This window comes from Symphodus melops (assembly GCF_947650265.1).
Source record: "Symphodus melops genome assembly, chromosome: 17".
NCBI classification, from domain to species: Eukaryota; Metazoa; Chordata; class Actinopteri; order Labriformes; family Labridae; genus Symphodus; species Symphodus melops.
This window is the reverse complement of record NC_136707.1, coordinates 11,179,430-11,204,191: the sequence shown is the minus strand read 5'-3', so window position 1 is coordinate 11,204,191 and position 24,762 is coordinate 11,179,430. Positions and strand designations below refer to the sequence as shown.

At 41.5% G+C, this 24,762-nt stretch overlaps 1 protein-coding gene across 20 annotated transcripts in view; it reads left to right on the top strand.

Annotated features, from left to right (window-relative positions):
• nfixb (nuclear factor I/Xb) overlaps positions 1–19,279 on the top strand; it is a 120,041-nt gene extending 100,762 nt beyond the window's left edge. For 13 of the 20 annotated variants that reach the window (XM_079366855.1, XM_079366859.1, XM_079366858.1 and 10 more), the window contains 5 exons: positions 3,331–3,459; positions 6,519–6,694; positions 8,032–8,179; positions 10,884–10,975; positions 14,604–19,279. In XM_079366855.1, the coding sequence (XP_079222981.1) occupies positions 3,331–3,459; positions 6,519–6,694; positions 8,032–8,179; positions 10,884–10,975; positions 14,604–14,618 (560 nt within the window). In that variant the 3' untranslated portion in view covers positions 14,619–19,279. The remainder of the gene's footprint in view (positions 1–3,330; positions 3,460–6,518; positions 6,695–8,031; positions 8,180–10,883; positions 10,976–14,603) is intronic. The other 7 variants (XM_079366851.1, XM_079366848.1, XM_079366846.1 and 4 more) reach the window with 3 other exon arrangements.
• The last annotated feature ends 5,483 nt before the right edge of the window (positions 19,280–24,762 follow it).

Below are 24,762 nucleotides of genomic sequence, written 5' to 3'. Positions count from 1 at the left end.
ATCAGAGTAACTTCTGTTAGCTTTATCAGACAAAGCTTTCATTGGACATCTGGGTCTCATTTGCTGCTCCTCACTGAGAAGCCACGTAGCACCAGATATTTCAGCAAGATACTGACTAATTATGGAATATCACAGAGACTAAAAAACAATATGTATAATTCAAGGCTGTTTACGCATAATAAGCTGGTTTTAATTGAAAGTGTACGGTAATGGCATGCAGTAATCCCTATACATACCACAGGGGAGCTGGAGCCAAACAAGCTTTATTACAGGGATGCATCCAATCGACAACAACATGTTGAGTCAAGGTTTGTCTGTGTAAGAGGAAGAAACATACCCAAATGCCAAATTACAAATGTTCAGTTTACATTTCACTCTTCTTTATTTAAATACAATAATGCTGGAGAAAAATGGTTAACGCACTGCGTTAAGCAAATTATCTCAGTAATTTGAATAACTTATTGTGTTTTCTACTTATATTACAGCTTTCAGTCATTATAACAACACATTACATCTTACACTGGCTGTGCTTCACACAGTGTCCAAGAGTTTTATGGAACTTTTCTGAAGTCTCTTTGTTTCATTCAGTTTCATTCTTCACATTTCAGAGGCAAATAATGTGCATATATATGTGTGTGTATGTGTGTATGTATATAGTTCTTGTATAGTTCTTTTGCAGGCACAGTATCTTTACACCATTCAAGGAAAAAAGGACTAAAAGGTCCTTTCCTTTGTCCACTAGGTATCACGAGACAACAGTCAGCAATCATTATTACGTTTTAAAACACACAGTAATTAAACATAAATCAATCAACACACAGCTTACTGCCTCACACCAATCGCTCTTTGACATTGACATTAACATTGAAATATTTACATGCATGACTTTTGAGGGGAAATCGTGAACTTTGGCTAACTGCCACAGTCGTGAATTTTTGTGAAAGTAAAGATTGGAGAAAGTAAAAATCAACAATGGCTAAGTCTGTCTTTCAACATCAGTAAGTTATAAAGAGGTTTGTATGCAAACAGCAGGTGTACTTCCTGTGCCATGAATGTAACAGGTTGTGATGGTAAAGAGTAACACAAAGTGCAAAACGGATCACGAGCCCACACTCCTTAATGTTCCGCTGATTCTAGCAACGAGTATCACTTTTATCTTCTTGAATCATTTCTTCATTTGTATTATATTTTATCTTCAGCTATTCTACTACATGTTTGTGGCTTTTTGAGCCATGATATCAAAAGTCAAAAGTCTAGTTCTAGTTCTCTTAAGAAGCCTTGGAAGTTTTAAACAAATAATGAATCTTTTCTTTTCTTTTTTAAACATATTTGAACTTAAAAAAAAGAAAGAAAGAAAAAAAAAGACACTTATAGTAAAGGTCTCTTAAATAAAGTGTTGAAAAGATCCGTCTTCACCTCTTAGTCTAGTTTGAGTGAAGGCCGGTCCCTGTGTGGTTGTGAGAAATCAGACTTTTTCCGTTTGTGTGCCGTCTCATATTTCCTAATTATACCAGTAAATGAGGTTTCTACCACGCTGCTCATTGCACACAGAGCCAGTGCCCACCTTTTTCTATACTTATCAGTGCCCACACAAGCACAGCTGCGCACATGCTGCCTCTGAGTAGAATGGGTAAATAGTGATAAAACATTTCCCAACGTAGTATTTAAAAACAAGCTTTTCAAAAAATCTGTGCTCTTGGACTTTATACGTTAGCTCATAAAATCTATTTCAACATTTCTTGGGGCACTGTTGAAATAAACCCACGTCTTTATTTGAGTGTGTTTGTTTTATACGTGTGAAAATGGTGTCGTTTGGGAGTTTATTGGGCTTTTGGTTGCCATGCTTGTTCATCAATGTATTCTTACGACGCAATCTGAGGGAAACAAAACACACAAGTCCTGTGTATTCCAGAGAGATGTATCGAGGTCTGCGTGCACACTGATGGACTTTTCAATACTTTTACTTTGCCATTATTCTCTGTTTTATGGATTTTTTTTTTCTTCCTAAGATTTACTCAAGCACGTGTCCAACATTGCGGTTCGCTGTAGAGGTCGAATACACCATTTGGCGCTGCTCCTCAAACCCTGAAGTCTAAATTGTGCCTTTTGGATTACCATATATCAAAATACAATCCCTCAGCACCCACCACATAAGGTCTGGATCACAGAAGAGTGCCTCTTTTATCTGTGGCTCTCACACTTTTGGCCATGTCTCTGGTCCACTGGTGAGCCTGGCCTGTACTTAGTGTGCCTGTTTTTACCAAACTGAGGGCTTTTTTTTTCATGCAGCCCTTGGCCGCAACCAACATTAATAACAGAGGGGGGACACTTTAATATGTTTGCCTATATGTGCCGGCCACATCGTCACCACTCCTCTCCTGCTTAAATCCGTCCATCTTTTTGCTGATCTCCCTTCAAGCATCCGCTGGCAGTTTTGCCTGGTGCTCACCACCCAGCCTGAAAACCTTGTACGTGTGTGGGGTAGTGTCCAACAAGCCCTTCTGTATGAAATCTATTGCATCTTGAGAGAGTCAAACACCTGACTGTATGACTGTAAGATAAGCAGAAGGGCACGACCTCAGAGCTTCCGTTGATGTGTTTTGACTGCAGCTGTATGTAGTTGTGAAATTCATGCTGGTCTTGACCGGAGAGTAAGAACGTCCCAGTCAAGAGGCCATCCAGGCTCCAAGTCATAGTGGAGTGCAGTGCAGTGATTAGTCAGGAGTTGTTTCTGTGTATGTTGATCGATGTGGTTTGAGGTTCTCAGATCTCCTTAAAGTTAACTGTATAAACAGTTTGCCCAGAAAGCGGCACTTTGCTGTGTTGTTCATTTACACTCCAGTGGCGACCATAGTTGGACCGCCGTTGCATTTCCCAGCTCTCCTCTCTCCTGACACTACCCCGCCCCCACTCCCCCCCCAGCCTCACAACCTCCCCACCCTTCGCCCTTCTCCCGTCACCCCCCTTATGCTCTGATCTCCTGCTGCTTCAAAATATGACCTCACACCAAACCTTGCCCTAAACCCCCCCCCCCCCCCTGCTAAATCTGAAGGACATGGTACAGCCCGCTGACTGTACAGACTTTTTCACAGACAAGTTGTGAGGACCCATCTGTATGTTAAGACGATCAACAAATCAATGAATGAATCAATCGATCAGTCCATTGATTTCAGTCAATCATAATCATTCGATTCTTGCAATCAGCATTTAAAAACGATAAGTTCATTTCTATATGAATCTTTTTTGAGTAGGGTCAAAGTAAGAAAAGCAGCCATGTTTGATTAAAACCTCGTCTCTGTTCTGCCATTTTGTTGATCCCCTTTTTGCCAGGACTCTCATCGCCTAGTTCTCTTAAGAAGCCGGGGAAATTCGATTTCAGCGCCCTGTCCTCCCAGACGAGGTCCCCCCGCATGGCGTTCACCCACCACCCACTGCCAATGCTGGCGGGAGTGAGACCAGGTGAGACCAACCCAGCTCCCAATCCCTCCCCCCCTCCTTGATCGCCCCCACCTCTTCCTCCCTCCAACCCTCACCATCTCCTCCTTCCAACCTCTTCAGGGCCCCGCCCCCTCCTCGTGGGAGCGTTGTCTTTGGGAGATGAGAGTGGCTGGGATTTCACATGAGGCAGGCACCTCTGCCTGTTTTGAACTTGCAGGGTGCAGGTCAGGCTGGTGGCCGAGCTTGTTGGTAGCCTGGGTGCGGTGACTTTTCAGGGTCTGTCTGGTGGATGGCTGGTGCTTTTACAACTTTTGATATCACACTGTAAATCACTTCTTCATCTTCTTCAAGTACAAGGACCAGGCCTGGGGTTGCTGCTACCTATTCCGTCACATTTCTTCTTTCAGTTTTAAGAAAACATGCTTATTTTTGCAATTCCATGTCATGTAAATAATATTTTTTTATCTACTAGTTATATTTAGTCAGAGACTCGTGGCTCAGCTGTTTTAAATTTCTTAAACTGGAAAATGTTTGCAGAGATTTGGTACCATCTGACAGTCTTGTGGACAGAAACTGTTCAGAAGTAACCTGCTTAACGAGCCTTCAGCAGGTAGAACACTCAGGCCGAGCATTTTTCCATCTCACCGTTCTCCATCCTCTGTCTCCACAATCTCACTGATTTACAATTTAAGATCTCCAAATGGACCTCTATTGGTGTCTTTCGTCATACTGGCTGGCTGATCCTCCACCAGGCTGAAACAAAGAAGCTCATGAAGGCAGCAGATAACCATAAATCGTCTGTCTCTTAAATCCGTCACTGTGGTACAGATCGAAGAGGTCTCCCTTTTTTAAATAGTGCAAGTCAGTACATTTGCTCAGACCAGGAGCTCACTTGAGATCATTATCCATGTGATTTAGTTCTGAAGCTCAGCTACATGAAAGGACTTTTAAGCCACAGAGCAGATGTGAAGCAATGAGGTTGACCACCGTGTCATTAAACCCTCCTGTGTAGTTGTTGACAGATCGTATGTTTTTTTGAGATATAGCCACAGAAAACCCAAACTCCACACACACACACACACACACACACACACACACACACACACACGCTCACTCTAAAATGAGTGCATGTATACTGTATCCCAGAATTGTAGATGAATAAAGTTGTGATTTGTTTCATTTTTACACAGTATTTTACGAGACACAACCCAAGGCTCTTCTAATGTTTTTTTTTAACCACTTCATAAGAAATGTTGTAGTTTTTTTTGGCCGACAACCTTCCGAGGGATGAAGTGGTTAGAGAAGCAGGATTGGTTTGCAGAGTGGGGGGGGGGGGGGAGAGACGGGGGACGTTCCTAAAACCAAATTCAGGAGGTCTTACCATCACAACGCTGACATGCGAAGAAATTCGGGTTTGAGGAACACGCGGACTCAAGGCTGACAGCCACCCACGTAACACAATGTGATTAGTCAGAACTATCCCTTCACACCGAGTCAACACTTTACTCCTAAACTCTGTGTGCCAGCTCCTAACTGCTAGTTTAAAACGTTGGACTGCAAATTAATTGTGAACAAACTCAGTGAAATGTATACATAGAAACTTTTTCTATTCAGCCAAGTGTCTGCATCACTAAAATGAACATACTAAGTGCAAAGTAATAGATTCCAAACATTACAAATGAACACATTTGGGGGCTTGTGTGGTGTTCATGAAAGGGTACTTGAGTTCATCTAACAGGGCTTTAGGGGTAAAAACAGACAAAAAAAATGTTGGGAACCACTGCTCTATAGGGAGAGGGGAGGGGCGTAGGGATTCCCCTGATCCTGCACATCCCCGGCCCACCCCTAACACCCCCATAGTGTTTGGCCTCCACCCATTATTTAATGGGATTAGAAGCGGGCTAATGGAAGCAGGGAAACGGCTCTACTGGGGAGCAGGCAGCCTGGCGGGGGAGCAAGGTGTTGCCGGGTTTAGAGGCATAGGGCTGTCTGTCTGGGGGGTAGTGCAGCGCAGTTTGGCACTCTCCTGAAGATCACTCGCACACACAATGTATGTAAGATGCAGCACCACAGAGTGTTGGCAGGCCAACATGGGCAGCTGGGGGGCCCCTGGATGAGATGAGATGGGGTGGGTGTCAGACTGGCACAGCGAAGAGGAGAACAGGCCCCTAATACAATCAAGGAGATTTAGTAATGGATATAGGTCTGACAGAGAGGGCTTTGTGTTTGCCGTTAGGGTTCAACCAACTGCTCCCGTCGTATACCTCACGTATATTGAGCTCGGTTTGGAGCAGAAGAGGGAATGCCTTGCCGATAAGCTCATTAGCAGCTGAATGCTGATATAGTTTGCATCCCAATCCATGATGGGCACTAACGCGCGTGCACGCACGCATACACACACACACACACACACACACACACACACACACACACACACACACACCATCAGATATGACTCCCCAAAGCACATAATAAAAAAAAAGCATGAGCTCAGAGTGTGAACATACTGATGAGTTCTGTCGGAGAAACTAAATGAATCACATCAGAAAAGGCTTTACTGTCCATCAATGCCAAAATACATTTGCGCCAATGGTTCACACCCTCCAAACAGCACACAGACATTCAGTCATTAAGACGGACTCATTTAAGACAGTGCTCAATGAGCTCACCATGTTCTTGTCTTGTCACAAGGTTTTTCTGTCTGTTGTTGTCTGTTTACTTGTGTGTTCAAGTCTGAATGTTGTAAACTTTGTTATATCGTCTCTGTGTTTGTGCACAAGTGAATTTAATGCGTATGTAATTCTCTTCCATAAAGCTGTGGAGATTTACTGGAGTGATGACAACACATTATGAGCGATGCTCAAAATCAGTCTTTCTCTGGAGTACAACTTGTCTTTGACGTACTGTGTTTTGAAACCTGAGGGGTTCCAGTTGAAATGTGTTTCTCTTGCAATCATTTGTTTGTCACTCTTTGCATCTCACCCCACTGTGTTGGAACTAAATGGTTTGTGTGTTCCTCTCGCTTTTCTTCCCTGCATCTGTCTCCACTTGACTTTCTCTACAAATATCTCTGTTGGCAGGGAGTCCCCGTGCTTCAGCTTCGGCCCTGCACTTCCCGTCTCCTTCCATCATCCAGCAGTCTAGCCCCTACTTCACCCACCCAACCATCCGCTACCACCACCACCCTGGACAGGATCCCCTGAAGGAATTTGTGCAGTTTGTCTGTGCTGATGGCTCAGGGCAGTCCGCTGGACAGGTAAGGCCTACTGCCAGATAGGAAAACACCATTAGCATCATGGATTTATAATGTGTCACTCTGTGCAACTAGTTTTTTTATTAGTATTAAAGGACTAAACACTTTATGAAAGAAAATATATGAATCTGAAATGCTTAGCTTTTTACCACTGAATGAACAAACAACAGAAATATATTTGTGTAAAGATGAATGGAAAAAAGAAGGCCACAATTTTCCAATTTTACCAACTTAAAAAACAGTTTTACAAATACACTTCCCATCCTTTTTTTTTTCTTTTCTTTTCTTTTCTTTTCTTTTCTTTTCAAATAGCTGCTCCCCAAAAAAAGAAAGGTATCCATATGTAAACAGGTCTTGATATGACTAATAAAATAGTTTGAAAATATAATAAAGATATCTGAATTTTGAAGAAGAAAAAAAAAATTAGTTGGACAGACATTTAGCTAAAATGGCTTATAAATGCATGTGTACTTATTTAATATCTCAGAAAACACAACAGCAACAATGGCTTATTAATATCTGGAATGTCATGAGGTTTAGCGGACAGTGCAGTCCAGACGTTTATCTTGTGGTGTTGTATGTCTACTCACAGATTAGTGAAATACACAGAAATACACCCGACAGCAAAACACACAAAGTGGAACCACTGAATGTTTGTTTATCCAGTTGGTGTACGAATCTTTGTATTGTCTTGTCAAGGTCGTTTTTACTGTTTGCTGTTTCATACCCTGACTATCCCACTCCTTTCCTTTTTTTTAAAATTGATTTATGTAACTGTTTTTGCTCCACCCAACCCCTCAGAAGTTAAAACCATCAGCACAGCACTGAATCAGTCAAGCATACCAGTCATGTGTCATCGTGTTTCTGTTCTCATTGTTAGCTGTTCTGATTTTAGTTGGAGTTTGGTTGTTTGGTGCTGGTATCGTTGGTGTTGGTGGTGTTGTGCTTGTGTAGACGAGTATTTTCCCATGGTTTTGATTTCTCGCCATCTTCAGGACAAACCTAGTCAATAATTTGCTCACTCCCCTTGCGTTACATCTCCTCCACCCACCAAGGACCACCCTATGGAACCTTTTCACCTCAAACTCCAGCTCCCACTCCTATCAAACCCTGTGGTGATTATTATTTTTCACACATCCATTAAAGATCCAGTCCACATACATCATTCCTTTGGTTGTTGTTTCCCACTACCTCTCCTTCCTTCCACTATTTGCCACCCCCCTCCCCCCCCCCTCCTTCCGTCATGGAAATTCCTTTGGACCTTGCCTCCCAAGATGCGTCCTCTTTCATTCGGTGTCTGCGGATTGTCGCCCTCCTGACCCTGTTTGTGTTGTCTGCAGCCAAACGGGAGCGGCCAGAGCAAAATGCCAGGCTCCTTCTTGCTGCCTCCACCTCCCCCAGTGGCCCGCCCAGTGCCCCTCCCTATGCCCGACTCTAAACCCAACAGCACGCCCCCTGACGGCGGACTCTCCTCGCCCGCATCTCCGTGTAAGTGACCCCGTGGAGACCGAAAAATAAATATGAAATTCCCAAACCTCACCAGTGAAAAGACCCCAGCCATTGATCTTCCTCCACCTTGGTGCAGTCATTGCTCCTTTGTATTCAACATCTCACCCCCTTTAACCCTTGGATTGCTGTGGGCGGGGGGCAGCACAGGCTTTACTCTGAAGCTCAGCAGATTCACAGCCGAAAGAGGTCAAGTGGGTTGTGTGTCTTCATAATGGTTTTCTGTGGTGTCCCTCAGGATTCTGTATCAGGCCCTATCAGATTGACAGCTGCTTTCCGTTGATCACATTCTGAGTTGACTAGTGTGAAGTAGTTTGACTCTGTACTCTAAAATCCTTTATGCCCATGCATATTGAACCTGATTTGAGACTTTTTGTTACATTTTTTTAATGTTTTGAAACCGTTATTTTCTTCCAAATACCGATTAAAAACTAGGCAAATTAAGTTTTTCTTGAAACAATCTCAAAACAGTAAACGTATCATGATTATAGTATGTTTACACCAGTGGAGGTTAACCCTCTATAGGTGTGATGTGATCGTGATCTGTATTATTATATGGCCAAAGTCCGGTTGAACCTCTATTTTAGCCAAATAGCTCATTTTGTGATCATATTTGCCAGATATTTATGACTGTTAAAGAAATGAAGTCAATGTCTCCACCTCACTTGTTTCCAACTATCTGGAGGGAAACACTGATGAGTTTGTTTTTTTTATGACTTTTTAATTTTGAATTGCTGAAAGTCTGCTGGATTTGACATTGGATTCTTTGCTGGCAAAGCATTCAAATCAGTTATTTACTGACGCTCTGAAAAGTAGTTGCTACTGGCAACCATACTACATCAAAGGCGTTTTTTGTTTTTGTTTTTTTGTAGCCGTGAAGAACTTGTGGTGAACCAAAGAGATTCATGGGGGCTGTATGGTACTGAAACTGTGCGTTGAAGGGCCTGCCCGGCACTGAACTGGTATCAGATTAACTTTAGCAGAAGTGGGACGATGATTCCAAAAAACAAGACTGATGCACATTTTGGTTGTGTTGATTTTAGATCCTCAGTGGTATTTTTGGTTTGTTTGTGAGAAAAGAAAGACTTTGAAGCATAACGAGGTGAAGTCAGTCCTTCTCTCACAACACATTAGTCTTATTTCTCTTTGGCAGGAGGGGCACTGGATGGAGCACTTTGATTTTATTGTCTGTAGCTTTCCTTCAAATGTAGTGTTTGCGTTCTACCCCAGTCAGCGTCTCAAAGTCTTTTTTATGTCTTTTGTTTGTGATTCCAAGGTTAGAAACACATGGATGTTTACTGTTTATGTCCATACACGTAAATTTTCCGGATACACTTCCTTTCTGTCCCTCTCCTTTGTGTCCTTCCTCCCTTTTCCTGCACACAAACAACCTCAAAATGCACGAGGCCTGCTCACTGCACCCTGAGTGAAACTGACATGCTGGAGTCCATAGGGTACCTTAAAACTGCCCTTAATTTGTCACTGACTTTGATGCCAGTGGGCTTTAAAAGTCCCTGACTGATCCTCAGTGTCAGGATCTAAGTGTGCTCAATCATTTCCAAATGAGTTTACAAACAGGATTGAATCACTCAGGGAGCCCCACATTTGCATTTCAGATTCTGAGAGGCTTCTCTGTGGAGTTCGGATGACCTCATTGAGATAAAGCAACATTTTCTGAAGCATTTATTTCTCATTTTCATTCAAAACAGCTATTCAAATTGTATCCTGCGTCAACAGGTAAAAGGAAATGCTGAGCTTCTTTTTTTTCTGGTTCAGTACCTTTATGTGTGTATGATAAAAGTCCAGTCCACTTAGCATAGCATAGCATACACACTGCAAGCAGAGGGAAACAGATAAGCTTGTTTTGTAAATAAAAGACAACAAGGCTCTCTGACAATAAACAAGTGTTTTTTTCTAGGCTGTACAAACGTACTTAAATGAAAAAGAAAGACATGACAAAGGAGACAAGAGTGTTGGAGCGTCAGAGGATCTATAATGTGTGACTGTTGAAACGCTTTCAACGTATTTCACCTGAAAACGTAGAAACGCTGAAATGTATAGAAGAGTCGATGTAAGTTAAAGAGAACTGCTGTGCGAGGAGGATACAAACTGCAGCTAACAGCAGCTCAGCAAAGAGCCAGCTTTTGAAACTCTGGCTCCATTCTGTGAAACACGACACTGAACATGAACTGGATTGGAGGCATCTCGGTTTGTGGTGCGAATCAATTCAGCAACACAAACGTCGAGAGCGCAGAAATAAAAATGTTTCAAGTAGTTGTTCAATTTGTACACAAAGCAAGTTTACGAAGTTTTAATGGTGGGTATTAAACAGACTTTGTTTACCATGTGTGATGCTATAGAATCAAATTACTTCCCATTATAATGAAGGTAACTTCAAGGACTCCTGGGACTGGTTTTATTTTTATTTTGAAAGGAGTCCAGCTGGCTATTTCCCAATAAAAATCAGTCTTTTTGGTAAGCAAAGCTAACAGCCCCCTTGCAGTAGCTTTTAATTAACCAAATATATCTATAAGAATGGTATTATTTGATATGTCTTTGGAAGGTAAGACAGTGAATGGTCGCGTTTCATTGAATGAAACAATTGCTTTCAATTTTCTACAGGATGCTGAAGAGCCAGCCGTCTTTGTGTGTACTGACATCTTTTGTCTTTCTTCTCTTTCTCCAGCATACTCCACGCCAGGCGCAACAGCTCCCAACAGGTTTGTCGGCATCGGATCACGGGACAACAACTTTCTGAACATCCCGCAGCAGACACAGGTAGGGAGTCTTTGGATACGATGTCCTGATAGTTTGTCTTGGTGTAAGGAGAGAGAAGTTTTCTGTTTTAAATGTGATTACATGTCAAACTCAGGAAACTTATTAACAGCATGGACATGTGCCAACATATTTCTTATTCCCTTACTCCCCGAAACCTGCTGCTGGGTTTCCTCTGCTCTCTCACCACCCCTCAGCACACAGTCAATGTGTGCAGTTGTACATCTGTATTTTACAGTGCCTGTGTGGTTTACCATATGCACTCAACTGTTTATTTGACTCATATGGGGCCTACCATTCAGGCAGCAGGCATTCTCCCAACTATTTTTTTTTTTTCTTTTTTTTTACTCCATCTCCTCACAAGCTCTCCTTTTCCGTCTCTTGCCTCAATATCTTTTCTCTCTAACGGCTTCTCTTCTTAAAGCTTTCCATCTCAACTCTCACTCGTTTTCTTTGTCTTTGTACTTTCTCTCTTCTTAACCGTCGCTGCTCCTTCCCATCAACCCCTCTGCGCTGTTTGTATTGCCTCCTCCATTACCACAGCACTTTTCTCATTAGTGTCCAACCACACCCACCTGGAGCCAGCCCCAACTCTGCTCCCAAACATATGGAAACCATCTGAAAACTCCTTGGCTGATCCCCTCCCTTGTTTCTGTGCCCTCTGTTCTCTTACTTTTCCTTTTCCATCTCTGCCCTTCTGCTCATTTTACACCCCTCGTTCCTCTCTCTCACTTCTGAAGTCACTCTTATTGCTATGCCCACCGTCAGCTGTTAATGTCCGGCTTCTTTTTAACATTATTTTTTTATTTTTTTTAAAAAAATCAGATTTCTTTTTCATTCCGTTTTTTCCGTCACACATGTCTATCTATCAAAAAAAAACAAAAACTTGAATTTCCCTCGGGATCAATAAAGTATCTATCTATCTATCTATCTATCTATCTATCTATCTATCTATCTATCTATCTATCTATCTATCTATCTATCTATCTATCTATCTATCTATCTATCTATCTATCTATCTATCTTCGTACCCAACTTTAAACACAATCTACGAATAATTTTAAGAATACCCAAATATGCAAGCATTTCTTCTGGCTCTCTGTTATATTTAAAGTCTGGCTTCATTGGTTCGCTTCTACTCAGCCACAGAGGCGTTATAGTGCCTGATTTTAGACTGGAAGGACATGCCATCAGTGTTACTGTCCCCCGAAAGGTTTTTGATGTTGTTGAGGTGAAGATGCTGTCCAAACATCAAAAACACATCGTCAACAAAAATGCATCTGTATTAACCTGAAGTCAGAAAAGCTATAATGAGGGTGTTCGTTTAATAAGTAATAAGTATCATAAGTATCTCAGTGGCAATGTCCCAGTGTTGTTTTAAAAAAGGGTAACGGATGATAAAAACCAAACTGTGCATTTGTTCGTAAGAACACACATTTAATGTTTTCTTTATGTCAAAGTCACTCTCAAGTTGACTTATGAATATGACCTTCCCCAAACAGCTGGTCCAAATGTCATGAAGACACTCTGATCACATTTTGAAAAAATCAAAGTGAGACATTGTGTCTGAGATGTGGGTTTACTTTTAAAGTAAACGCAGCATTCATAGTTTGCATGTGTCTGTCAGATTATGACACAATAAGATTAATGATCAGCTCTGCAATGATAGATCACCAGACAAAGAGGCTGTCAGAAATACGAACTTGTTCACTTCAGGACACGCTGCAAACAGTGAGCGCTGTGCGCCCTCTAGTGGCAAATGTTAGAAACTGCAACCAAAGGGGAGAGGGGGGGGGGGGGGAAACAAGATACCAAGTGGGCAGGAGAAGAAGGGAGATGGAGGGAAAGGAGCGACAGAGAATCAGCTCTTATAGAAGTCACAGCTCAGCCGTCTCGTTACCCCCAGCAACCAGACATGATGTCATAGCCAGTTGATCTTGAATTTGAGAAGAGGTTGCTTGAGGGGGGAACAGGAAAGAAAAGAGGGTGGTCCTGTCTGCTGCCAAGGATTTAGTGGGAGTGTTCACGGTAGATAGATGGATTGTGTGTGTGTGTGTGTGTGTGTGTGTGTGTGTGTGTGTGTGTTAGAGCACACAGAGAAAAGAAGAAAAAGAGAGAAGTAGAGTAACTAATAAGGCAGAAGTCACAATGCCCAAGGCCTGCTGGGACAGTGCCCAGGGGAGTAGGGTAGCTGAGAAGAGCAGGAGGCAGAAGGGGGTATTCATGCGACCTGTTAGAGTCAAACCAAACAAAAGCCTCTTCCCTGGAGGCTCAAAGTAGTTTCCAAGGCTTGACATGCAGAATGTTGGCGCACAAGTCCACAGTGCCAGATCCTGCAGGCCAAGCAGGGCAGCCAACAACAGCGACAGTGACCCATTTCTGCTCCCTGCTCCCCGCTGAGCCAGAGAATCCAACCTAAAGATTGCGCAAGTGACAAGAAGCACCAGACGAGTACCCCCCTCCTGCTGCTCGGCCATTCTGAGCCCTTCACTGCTCGGCCAATTTAAAGAAGTGCGGTAGTTAAATCCAGAAATGGACAGAATTGATGGTAATAGCTGGGCTGGTGGCCCAGACCACTTCCATCACTCACTGTATTTAAGAACTCTGTTGGCCAAAAGTCATTGTGGCGTATAGATGTATTTGTTTTGCCACTGTCATGGTGATAATATATTTCTTTTTGAGCTGCATCAAATGTTTGATCAGGTCTGAAATCTCACAGCAACGTTAAACGAAGAGTACTGTCGAGACCTTCCCTTTTCTTTTTTTGTAAAGTGTCTTAAGAGAACATTTGCAATGTTGCAATGTACAAATCAAGATTGGTTTATTGATACTTTCATGTGCAATTTTCAAGCTCCAAAGAGGATTGGAGGAGGAGAAAGATTCCTCTTTGTGTTTGTCATGTCAAACCAGGCAATGAAATGAACATTTTGGATTATTCACATGTATCATATGTAAAGTGGCCTGTATGTCTGACCCTTTGCATCTCTATTCCAAAGTTAGAATTCTATTCAAGCCTTCGAGCTGCTTGTGTTACCAGAACCAACATTACCAGCATTTTTAACCCCTTGACGCTGTTTGTCGCAAATTTGCATCAAACCGCTTCTGCTGCAAATGCAGCCAAAATAGCGTCCGTATTCCTCCACTGCCGGTTGGCGCACTTTCAATACATACCAAGGAAGCTTTTGCAAGCACTAGATTGTCATAGGACCAGTCGGAGACAGAACAACATCCGTTTGATGTGCTATGTATGTGCTATTTTTATGTTCTATCTATTTATGTGCTGTTTTCAAATAAATGTTCTCAACTTAGTTTAGCATCGAAATCTTGAAAGCAGAAACACATTTTTTTAATACTTAGTAGAAATTCAGGCGTCAAGGGTTTAAAAGGCCAAAAACAAATGATTAGTTCAATGAAAGACAATCAGCCAAATGGTTTTTCTCTTGTTTCGGCAACGCTGAGTTTAGCCTGTACTTGTACAGCATCGAGTGAAAGTCAAGTCGAGTTGTGCAGGACCATTGCAAACACATTGTACACTGTTTGTTTTTATTTTTCCCCTTCTTATGAATGTATATTTTACGTGTTCTACACTCACCTGTTCTCATTCTTTACCCCCTCTTTTCTTCTTTTTCAGTCTTGGTTCCTCTGACAAGACCTGTGTACAAACCAGCAACTAGAATTCTTTCTTTACAATCCGAAATAGAAAACAGAGAAACAGCCCGGGGATAATAAGTGTCCTCAAACAAACCCACTGACCGGCCCTGACAGAACGTTTCACCTGATACAAAATATAACCAAGCAACGCAGGAAATTCCAGCAGCATTATGCTTATAGAAGAACTCTGGACTCATTTACCCAGAGGGAGGACCCGTTTGGAGCAAAAGGAGGATAGATGGAAAGATGAATGGATGGACAAGAGGATGCCAGGATAAAGAAGGAACGAGGGGACAAATGGCAGCGAGCAGGCATTTCTCCTGAAACCAGCACAGCACAGCAGGAACTTCAAGAAGTGAAAGTGGTCAACCTCTCCTACTTTGAGACGACATGTTGTGTAAACCAATGGCTGACAAAATCAACTGTCCGACCAAAAACAAACAAACAGATTAAACGTTTCCGCTCCAAAGCTTCACCGATAATGAATCCACAGCCTGAGCAAAGCAAAGGCACAATTTGGTTTCCAATGACAGCTGCAGTCCACCCTCCTGTGATGTTTGTCATCACCAAAACAAAATCGAATTAACCATTTTTTATGTCCCTCTGAATGACTCCATAAAGTCCCCTTACCCTACTACTAACTACAGAGAGACCATGCCAAAAGTTGTGTTGTTAAAAGGTTGCACTAAACGCTGAATCAATTAACACTAATCGAAATGATGTGCACTATTTACCTACAAGGCATGGGAGGTAAACCACACTTGTCTATTGAGGGTTTAAACACAGAGGTACAAGAAGCCTTTGCGTGTACTTGATCCCCATACTTCAGTTTGACAAATCATTGGCCTCCACTTATTCACACACACACACAAACACACACACACACACACACACACACACCCCTCGCAGGACACACACAAAGAAAGATCATGCAATCTGTGCCATGACCACATCATGTACAGCGTGTTCAAGCGGTAACGCTCACAGTTACCTTGTCAGACCTTCTAGATTGTAGTAGTCATAGGTGGTGGTGTTGTGTCATTTTTACATGGAAACAGTAAGCCCAGTGAACTCTTGCTACCTATTTAATTAGATATCCCAACATCACACAAACGTACACACTGAAAACAACAGTGTGAGTACATCATTACTGACAGTTTTCACGACTATAGACAGCAGCTACCAGTTTCCCCCTTTTCCCTCGTGTAATTAAGCTGAATGATTTTGTTATCTCTTGTGTATTCTCTTATTTGAATTTATTCCTTTTTGGATTTGTACTATTTTGTAATTGTTTTGTATTTGAATGACAGCACCTTAAAGAGAAACACAGCAGGAGTTGGGAAGTTGAAGCGACGTAAACAGGGTGGTTGGCTGACCTTTGTCCAGTAGTACATGCAAAAATCTTTTGGTAAAAATAAGTCACTTGGGGAAATCTGTTCTTTTCGTCGTTGAGAGCTAGATGAGGAGATTTGTACCAATCCTGTGTCTGCATGTTAAGTGGGAAGTTACCACCAGGTCGGCTCAGTTTAGCATAGGGACAGCTAGCCTGAATCCGTGCAGAGGTAATGAAATCAGCAAACTAGCACTTCTAAAGCTAATGCGCTCACCATGAAACTTCTGCTTAAAACTTGCCTTTTTTTTTAAGTGTGGAAGGAACCTGGGGTTTTCCCAGGGCTGCACATGGTCTGGACACAACCTTAGACGTGCTGGTTGACAGATTTTGTTGATCTGCTTCCCACCCTTTTCCGAATATTCTTGCTAGGCTGAGCAAACTGGCTGCCTGGGATAGCTTTGTATTTAGCGCACATCCATGAGAGAGATATAAATGTTCTCGTTCTCAGTGATTTAAAGATAACATGTATTTCCTAGAGTGTCAAATGGGTTGATTTATTTGTTGCCAGTGCCAGACAATGAAGGGTTTGACAATCACAGAAAGCGTATTTTCTGAGCACTTACCTGACAACGAAGCTAGCCAAATCTGATCTACCGCCGCAATTTGACTGGTGGTGAGGAGTTATGAGTGAAAGAGAGTTAGAATTGAGGACAGGAGGTTGCTGAAGATACGACCCAGCGTTAACGAGAGAGTAGCTCTTCTTTCTGTCTCCTTAAAGTTTACCCTGTTGTTTACACTCCCAGACGGGCCGCTGCTCCAAGAGCAGAGAGAAGCCACACTGTGGAGCAAAATGAAATATGTGACATATCTGGCTGTTTTTTTCTTTTTTTTTTTTAAAGGAAGAGAGGGCCTCGAAGGCTAGCAGTAGGAGGATCACCCATGTGCCCTGTTTCGTCTTTGTGCACAGGATTGAGTAAAGATCAGTTGCTATAGTAAACCCCCCCCCCCCCCCCAAACACACATTCACACACACCAGCACTCCCCTCTCATGAGTCAATGAGCCCTTAATGAACAAAACTGCACTAAAACAATCATGCCAGCCAACCTTGTGAGTTTCTTTTACGTAAAAGTAGACTGACCACCACGTAGTGTTTTTAAATCAGTGGAGGTGTCGTCGCATTGGAAACGCGTTTCTAGGAGAGCACAGATCGCCACTTATTAAAACACAGACTTTTGAAAACATGTCCCCTGTGCCCAAAATCAAAGGGAAGTCTTAAAAATAGACAATCTGAGGAGGCCTTTAAGCTTGTAATCATTTTTAAATCACTCACCTGTACGTCTTCTGACTGATTCAGTTATCTCCTGTCAAAATTTAGAACCACTCACCCAACCTCACAAAATAACTGGACTGCCCGGCCACGTTCTTCACTGCAGGGAAACACAACATAGTTGGCCAACCGACTGGCGACCATCTCATCAGCTTTGTAGAGAGAAACTAGCTCTACTAGGAAAGACGTTAACGATGGCTAAGGTGATTTCTTTTCTTATCTATGGAAGTGCCTACGTATTCCCATTATGCAATTTGTCAAACATGAATTCAGGTTCTTTTTTCTCACATATAAGCTATAGTGAATGGTGAAAAATTTATGTCAGGAGAGGAAAAAGTGGTGACAGCTCACTAGATAATCGCAAGCATCTTTATATATAATACACATATATATTTATAGATATATACTTTTTTTTGCAAGATAAGCTCTGTGGCAGTCTAGTTATTTTTTGAAGCATGGCGTACACCGCACAGCCATAGGATGCATCTCCAAAAACAGCAGATTAGAGCTCAAGTACCAGCCTCTGAACCCACACTTGCATTAAATGACAAAAAAAAAGAAAAAATCAACATCAAACAAAACAATAAAAACAAACAGTGATTCAAATGTAGTTTGAGGTTTTTAAACACAGTTTAGGTTTTGTTGTTTTCTTTTTGTTTCGATGGGAAGTATTGTTCTTGAAACTAAATGATGTATGTTGATTGAGCCATGTGCAATGCCTTGGTAGAGGAATTGTGTTTGTTTGTTAGCAATTGTTGGAGGGTGTCATAAGAAAAAGAGGGAAAACCCTCTTTTTGTTAGTTTTTTTTTTGTTTCAAGTCCACACGCTCTGGGACTCTAAATGCGAGCATGGCGAGTAAAAATAATCCCAGTCTTTGTAAGTAAGTTTGGGAAAATTGTTTTTTGTTTTTTTTTTTGCTTTTTTCCTTTTGTGACTTTTTTTAAGAAAGAAAAAAATCTTCATTTCTAATTATTTTGTTTTCAGAATGTGGGAGGGCTGAAGGAACAATTTTGTAACTCAAAAATATATATCGTTATGAAAAACTGGTGCTTTCATAAAGAATAAAGTACATTCAATCTCTATTATACATAAATAATAATAAACAAAACTAAGTGTTATCATAAAATGCAAATTTTAGGAAACATGCATTATTCTATTTCTCTTTTTGTATTTAGCGAGGGGGGAGGGGTTCATTGTTTGAAAAGGTTGTAGTGACAAAAGGCATTTTTCCCCACCCAACCTTTACACCATAGCAGAAGAACAGTCGTCAAAAATCTGGTAGCTTGCGTTTTTTCTTAATCCAGACTGTATCATCTTGTATCCAACACAAATGGCCCTGATGTGGGATTAAGACAAGATCTTCCCCAGTTTGGGAGATGCACAAGTAAGGATACGTGTTTCATAGAAAACCAAACAGACTGATTGAAATGTCTGTCGTGAGATTCGGTTTCAGTGCAAGTCGGCAAGAGGAAATAAGTGGCCTCTTTCTGCTCAGCTGGTCTGCTGTCATCATTTCAAGTGAACCCAACTCCCCCACCCCTGAATTCCCACCTCCCACTGTAAATGACTATAAATATTTGTTTGGTGATGTAGTGTTATAGACTCAGAGCATCTTAAAGGTTGTCCCTAAAAAGTGCCTTTTGTTCACAGATTCCATCTTGTAATCCTGAGTGCCCATCTCAAAAGAAAAAAAGTCCCCTCCTTCATACTTCTATATCTTTCTCTTCCTCTTCTCTGAGCTTTTTAAAGCAGTATAAATAGTACTAAAGGAAATTGGTGTGATTTAGTTCCTCTTTTTATTGTTGAATAATTCAGAAAAGCATAAAAAAAAAATGATATTTTCTGTCTCGCTTATCTTCCTCTGTATCTTGTCTTCTGTCTATCTTGGACACTGGAGTAGTCAGTAGCCGCGTAACCCTCCCCCCCTCCTTTCTCCCTCTCTCTTTAACGGCGGGGTTTAAAAAAAAAACAAAAAAAAGGAAAAAAAAAAAGAATATGCTAAGATTTTTTTGTCTGAGCAGAATGCAGTTAGCTCACATGTTATTCTTGTCTGTACGCTTCACATTGTATTACCATACCCATCTTCTTCAGCTTCTCCATTCAGCAGCTAATGTAAGTGAACAAGTTGCACCACAGGGCTCTGGGCTGTGCTGAGGACAGGGGGCCAGCTCACTCAGAAAGGAGTTTTGTCCTGGGAGCGGACAGAAAAATCTGATGGGGGGAGAATTGCACTCACAAGAATTAGGGATTAGGACTCTGGCGAGGGGAGATGACCAGTCGGACTGCTAGAGTAGGCAGGTTCATATGTAATCCTTTTTTTTATCTATTTATTTTTTATAATTGAATTTGGATTTGCTTTTTAATTCTTTGTTTTTATTTTGGTCATTGTTACTGCGTATCTTATGCAGCAAAGAAATGCTGCATTGAGACAGTCAATTATGCACCTTTCTAGTGGTTGAATGAGACCTGCTATAAAAAAAAAAACTGAAAATGACTCAAGCACCTTATTAGCGGACTGGTTCCCCACTGAGGACTGAAAGGCTCAGATTCAGCAAAAACATAAAGAGATCTCACACATTAATTCAGCGTAATTTAAATAAACACTTTTTGAAAAAGACACATTGACTAAAGTGATGTGCTTCTACAAGATGCTCCAAACACTTAAAATTCTTCCAGCAAAACCAACAACTATAGATTTTGGACCTGAAAAACCCAAATGAAAAACTTGTACAATTTGAGTTTCTTCCAGCCAGCAGCAGTATTATCGATCAAACCTTGACAAGTGAAAGCGGCACAGATTAGAAACCATATCAGAGGCGAACGGGTTGCAGGGAGCAGAGTGTGTGTGTGTCTGTGTGCGCGGTCCTGCACCATTCAAAGAGCCCGGTCCTGTGGCGAAACCGTCCGCCTTTTATTTTCTCCTTTCGTTTCTTTTGAACATGTTTGGTAGGAAGCTGGGCCGTGTATAGTGACATGAAGACCGAGCCCCCTGGCCAGCTTATCCCCTCGCCTCAGTCCTCTTACTCCTCCTGCCATGAGTTCTCTTCCTCCTCCTTCTCCTCCTTCTCCTCCTCTTCTTCCTCCCTCGACAAACCCCCCTCCCCCCTCCCCAGAGCCCATGGTGAAATGCATGTGTTAATTACAGTTTCTTTTCCATAATAATAATAAAAAACAGTTTGAAAAGAGCAACCCCTTTACTTGTTTGAATAAAAGGATGTTCTTGACTGTATCATGCCTCTTTACTGTCTCATTACAGCAGTGGACAGGCAGCTGTCAATCACACAGGTTTGTGGTCAAGGTTGGGACGGGTAATGTCCTTCATAATAACATCACATTGTGAAAGTTTCCAAAGTAGAACACGCACACAAGTTAGACCTCATTCTGCATAAAAGGCCCTCATTAGATATACTTTGAATTTACATGTCATTGCTGCAGCTGGTTGAACAGACTAGTACAGTGTTTCTTTTTCTTTTCTTTCTTTAGATTTATTTTTGGGAGACAGGACAGTGGATAGAGTTGGAAATGAGGGAGAGGGAGGGGGTTTACAGGACAGGAGCAACAGGTTGGATTTAAAATCTGGACTGTCTGCTTGGAGGACTACAGCCTCTATACATGGGTTGCATACACTAACCACTACACTACCAACGCCCCAATGCAGTGTTTCTATACCTGGACAGGTTGCTGAGACGAGAAAAATATGTTTTTCTTTGCCTGGATGTTTTCTTCATGTGATGCAATATGATGCTTTTTGCATCACATGAAGAAAACTTCCAGGCAAAGAAAAGCACATTTTTCCCGTCTCAGGGCAAAATGAGGGCTGGATTCACGACCATTCAACACTACTACCATGTTTCTAATGATACACAGCTTCATGTACATGGGTGAAGTATCCCTTTAAGTTAAGATTGACCAAAAGTTTGGCCACTGAGACATTCACATGACTGGACAGTGGACAGACACACGCAACAATACTTCAACTTATAACATGAGTTTAATGTTACCATTGTTTTGCTAAATAGACACTATTTTTAGTAAACACTCCAACTTTCTTATTTACTGTAAATTCTGTCCCATTTTTTGAGTCTGATAAGCTTTTAAATTTACGCTAACGTTAGCTAACTGTCATTAACAAAGGCCGAATGAAATCACTCAAACAATGCTTTGTAACTTTGTTAACATAACTGTACTAGGCCCATATGGCATTTAGTGGGATTCCTCTTGCCTAGCTGTTATCTAACATTTACATGTATGACACCAATCACCTGTTCTGTCATGACACATAGCCTCTACTATTGCTCGATCGGTGTATTTTCCATCGCCTAAAGATGTGCTGTCTATCATATGTGAAGTTGATTCACTGAACACAACACTACACATTGTACCTAGCCCGTTCTTCCCAATAAGCACATTCTGAATTGGCACAGCAATAGTTCTTAAAATTGAGGGAACTTGTAGAAAGAAAAAGGATAGGAGCAACAAGAGCATTATAAGACATATAACCTACTTCTTATAATGCTCTATTCTAAATGTTGAATAAATTCAGGACTAAATGAAACCATCTTCCTGAGTCTTAATACTTTTCAGCATCAAATAAGTTTGTGGTACTTTTTCCATTTGTCAGCTAACCAGCGTATCGCCACAAGATTACAACGGAGTTACCACTTTTGGGTTTGTTTGGCTCCAACAATTACATTCGTTATGGGGTAAGTATTTGTTCATTTCTAAATAAAGAATGTTCTTCACACCCAGTGGCGACTGGTCATTAGTGCAGGTGGGGCACAGCCCCACCTATTAGCGTCAGAAAGAACTGTGCAAACAAATGAAGTTATCATTATTTGTTACATATTATGTCATAATGTATTAGCTATGATAAGCATGTTAGTAGTTTGCATCCGATTGTTTCTATTTTATTTCATTTTTAACTAAAAATAAAGTTGCGGTTTGTGTCCGCAGTCTAACTATGCGGGCCGGAGGGCCCGGCTCGGACCAGCTCCTCCAGCACAGTGTATTTGGTTTTACACTGGGGGGAAAGTGCTAATACGCATGCGCAATGTTTGTCTATGTAATGTAAATCAGATTAAAAATATGACAAGTGGGGCTCACAGCTCGTAGCCACATTGAAACGTCATGCGTTTTTTTATTTTTATTTGATTGGCTGATGATTCAGAAGGGACCGGATGATTGGCTGTCTGTCCGTGACTGTATCGATCGAATGCATCGCATTAGTCCGCAAGCGGGAGGATTTCAAAACTAGCGAAGTTATTAAGATAAATAAAGTGGATTTCTTATTGGAGCACAGTTTTGAAACCCTGAATTAGCAGGAGAAGTTGGAGGTAAAGTTCAATGGAGCATTCCAACCGATGGATATTGTCGACATCACCCAAAATGCTGGTAAAACAAATTGCGGATTTAATGTGGTTTGGTTCTCAAAGTAAAGTGGCTAACAGTTAGCACCGAGAAGAAGGCTCTTCTGTTTTCCGTGTTTGCTATTCGGCAAGGATGGAGTTTAAAGACTTGAAATATCTTTCTGAAAGGATCTCAAATCATGAGAGCAGCGGGAGTCACCTGGACTGGTGTGTTGAAACTCGGATTCCTTGGAACAGTCAATGTGGCCGCTCAAATTGACAGCGCTTACAGGCGATCCATTGAGCAGCATAACGACAGGTGGAGAACAGGTATGTGCTCAGTCGGATAATCACATGTATTAAACTTTGTGGAAAATGCAAAACTGCATTGCGGGGCCATGTGTGTTGTTTGTGTATGTAAGATTTGACAAGGCACTCTGCATAGTATTTTTTTAAACCATAAATGACCCCTTGACATGTGTAAAATTAAAAAAAGGGCATCAGTCCAGAGAATAATGTCAATTTCCTTGTTTATCTTATCATAAAGAGGTTGTGCCCCACCAATTTTTTACACACCGAAAAATTGGTGTTACTGTTCACACCTAATGACAGTAGAAAAAATATCTCAGCCCTTACCAGGCACATCTCATTGTCCCTACCTTTCAACTGCTCTGCTCAGTTAAACTGTTTTGAACTTATCACTTTAACCTCACTCGAAAAGAATTTTTTTAAATGAAATGTGCCACCTGCCCCAGTGATATAGTACTTGCCAAGCTCCTCAGAGATGTTTTTGATGTTACTTTATCCTCTCCATTGTAACAGCTCTATGTCAACTGTTGCTCTTCCTCCCTCATTTAAACATGTAAGAGTACAGCCCTTCTTAAAAAAACAAATAAACCTGGACCTTTTACCATTTTCCAACTAAAGACCCATTTCAAAACTACCCTTGCTTTCCAAAGTGCTGGAAAAGGTTATTCTTAAGAAATTGCTACCTTGCCTTCATCGTAATAGTATATTAGATACATTTCAATCAGGTTTCAGAGCAGCCCATAGCACCAAATCTGCACTTCTTAAAAACCACAACAACCATCTCCTTACAATGGACTCTGGAAACTGTACTTTTCTGATCTTACTGGACCTTATTGCAGCATTTGACAGTCCATCATTCAATTTCAGTTAATCACCTGCAACATTGGGTTGGTATTGGTTGCGCTGTCCTGACTTGGTTTACCTCAAAATAACCAACGCCACATCCGCCAAATCTGTTCTGACCTGTGGGATACCACAGGGTTCTATCCTAGGCCCCCTACTGTTTTCAGTATACGTGCTCCCATTGGGTCAAATCATCCAGAAGGACGACCTTTCGTACCACTTCTATGCAGATGACACCCAGCTTTATCTATCAGTCAAACTAAACGACCTTGCAGAACTTAAATAATGCCTTGAAGACATAAACAACTAGATGGTCTATAACTTCTTACAATTATATGAATTAAAAGTTAAAACCAATCCTTTCTTTCAGTGACTTACAGACAGTTATTCATGCATTCATTTCCTCTTGACTTGACTTATGCAATTCTTTATATACTGGGATAAACCAGTCGTCCCTGTTCCGTCTGCAGCTGGTCCTAAATGCTGCAGCAAGGTTGCTGACTTGATCCAAGAAGAGGAAGCATATTAGTCCTGTCTTGGCATCCCTTCACCTCCCGTCCGATTACAATTCAGAATCAGTTTCAAGATTGCTTTGTTTGTTTTTAAAGCCCAGAATGGCATGGCCCCACGATACATTACTGACCTCCTCAGGCTGTGCATCTCATCTAGGCCCCTAAGATCATCAGATATGGGCCTGCTGGCTGTCCCCTGCTAACGACGCAAGCTATAAGGGAATTGTGCTTTTTCAGTTGAAGCCCCTAGACCAGTGGTGTCCAAACTTTTTTTCGTGCGGGCCAAAATTGTCACGTTAGAATCGCTCACAGGCCACAGGGTTTGTTTTTTTTTAAATATTGGAAGGAACTTTTTGTATTTTGACCTCTTCAAAAAATAATGTAAATACACAATAACTAATTGCAGTGGGAAACTGTTGTGTTCTAATTTTTTGGAAAGAATAGTCAGGCTTTTATAGGTCTCCCTCG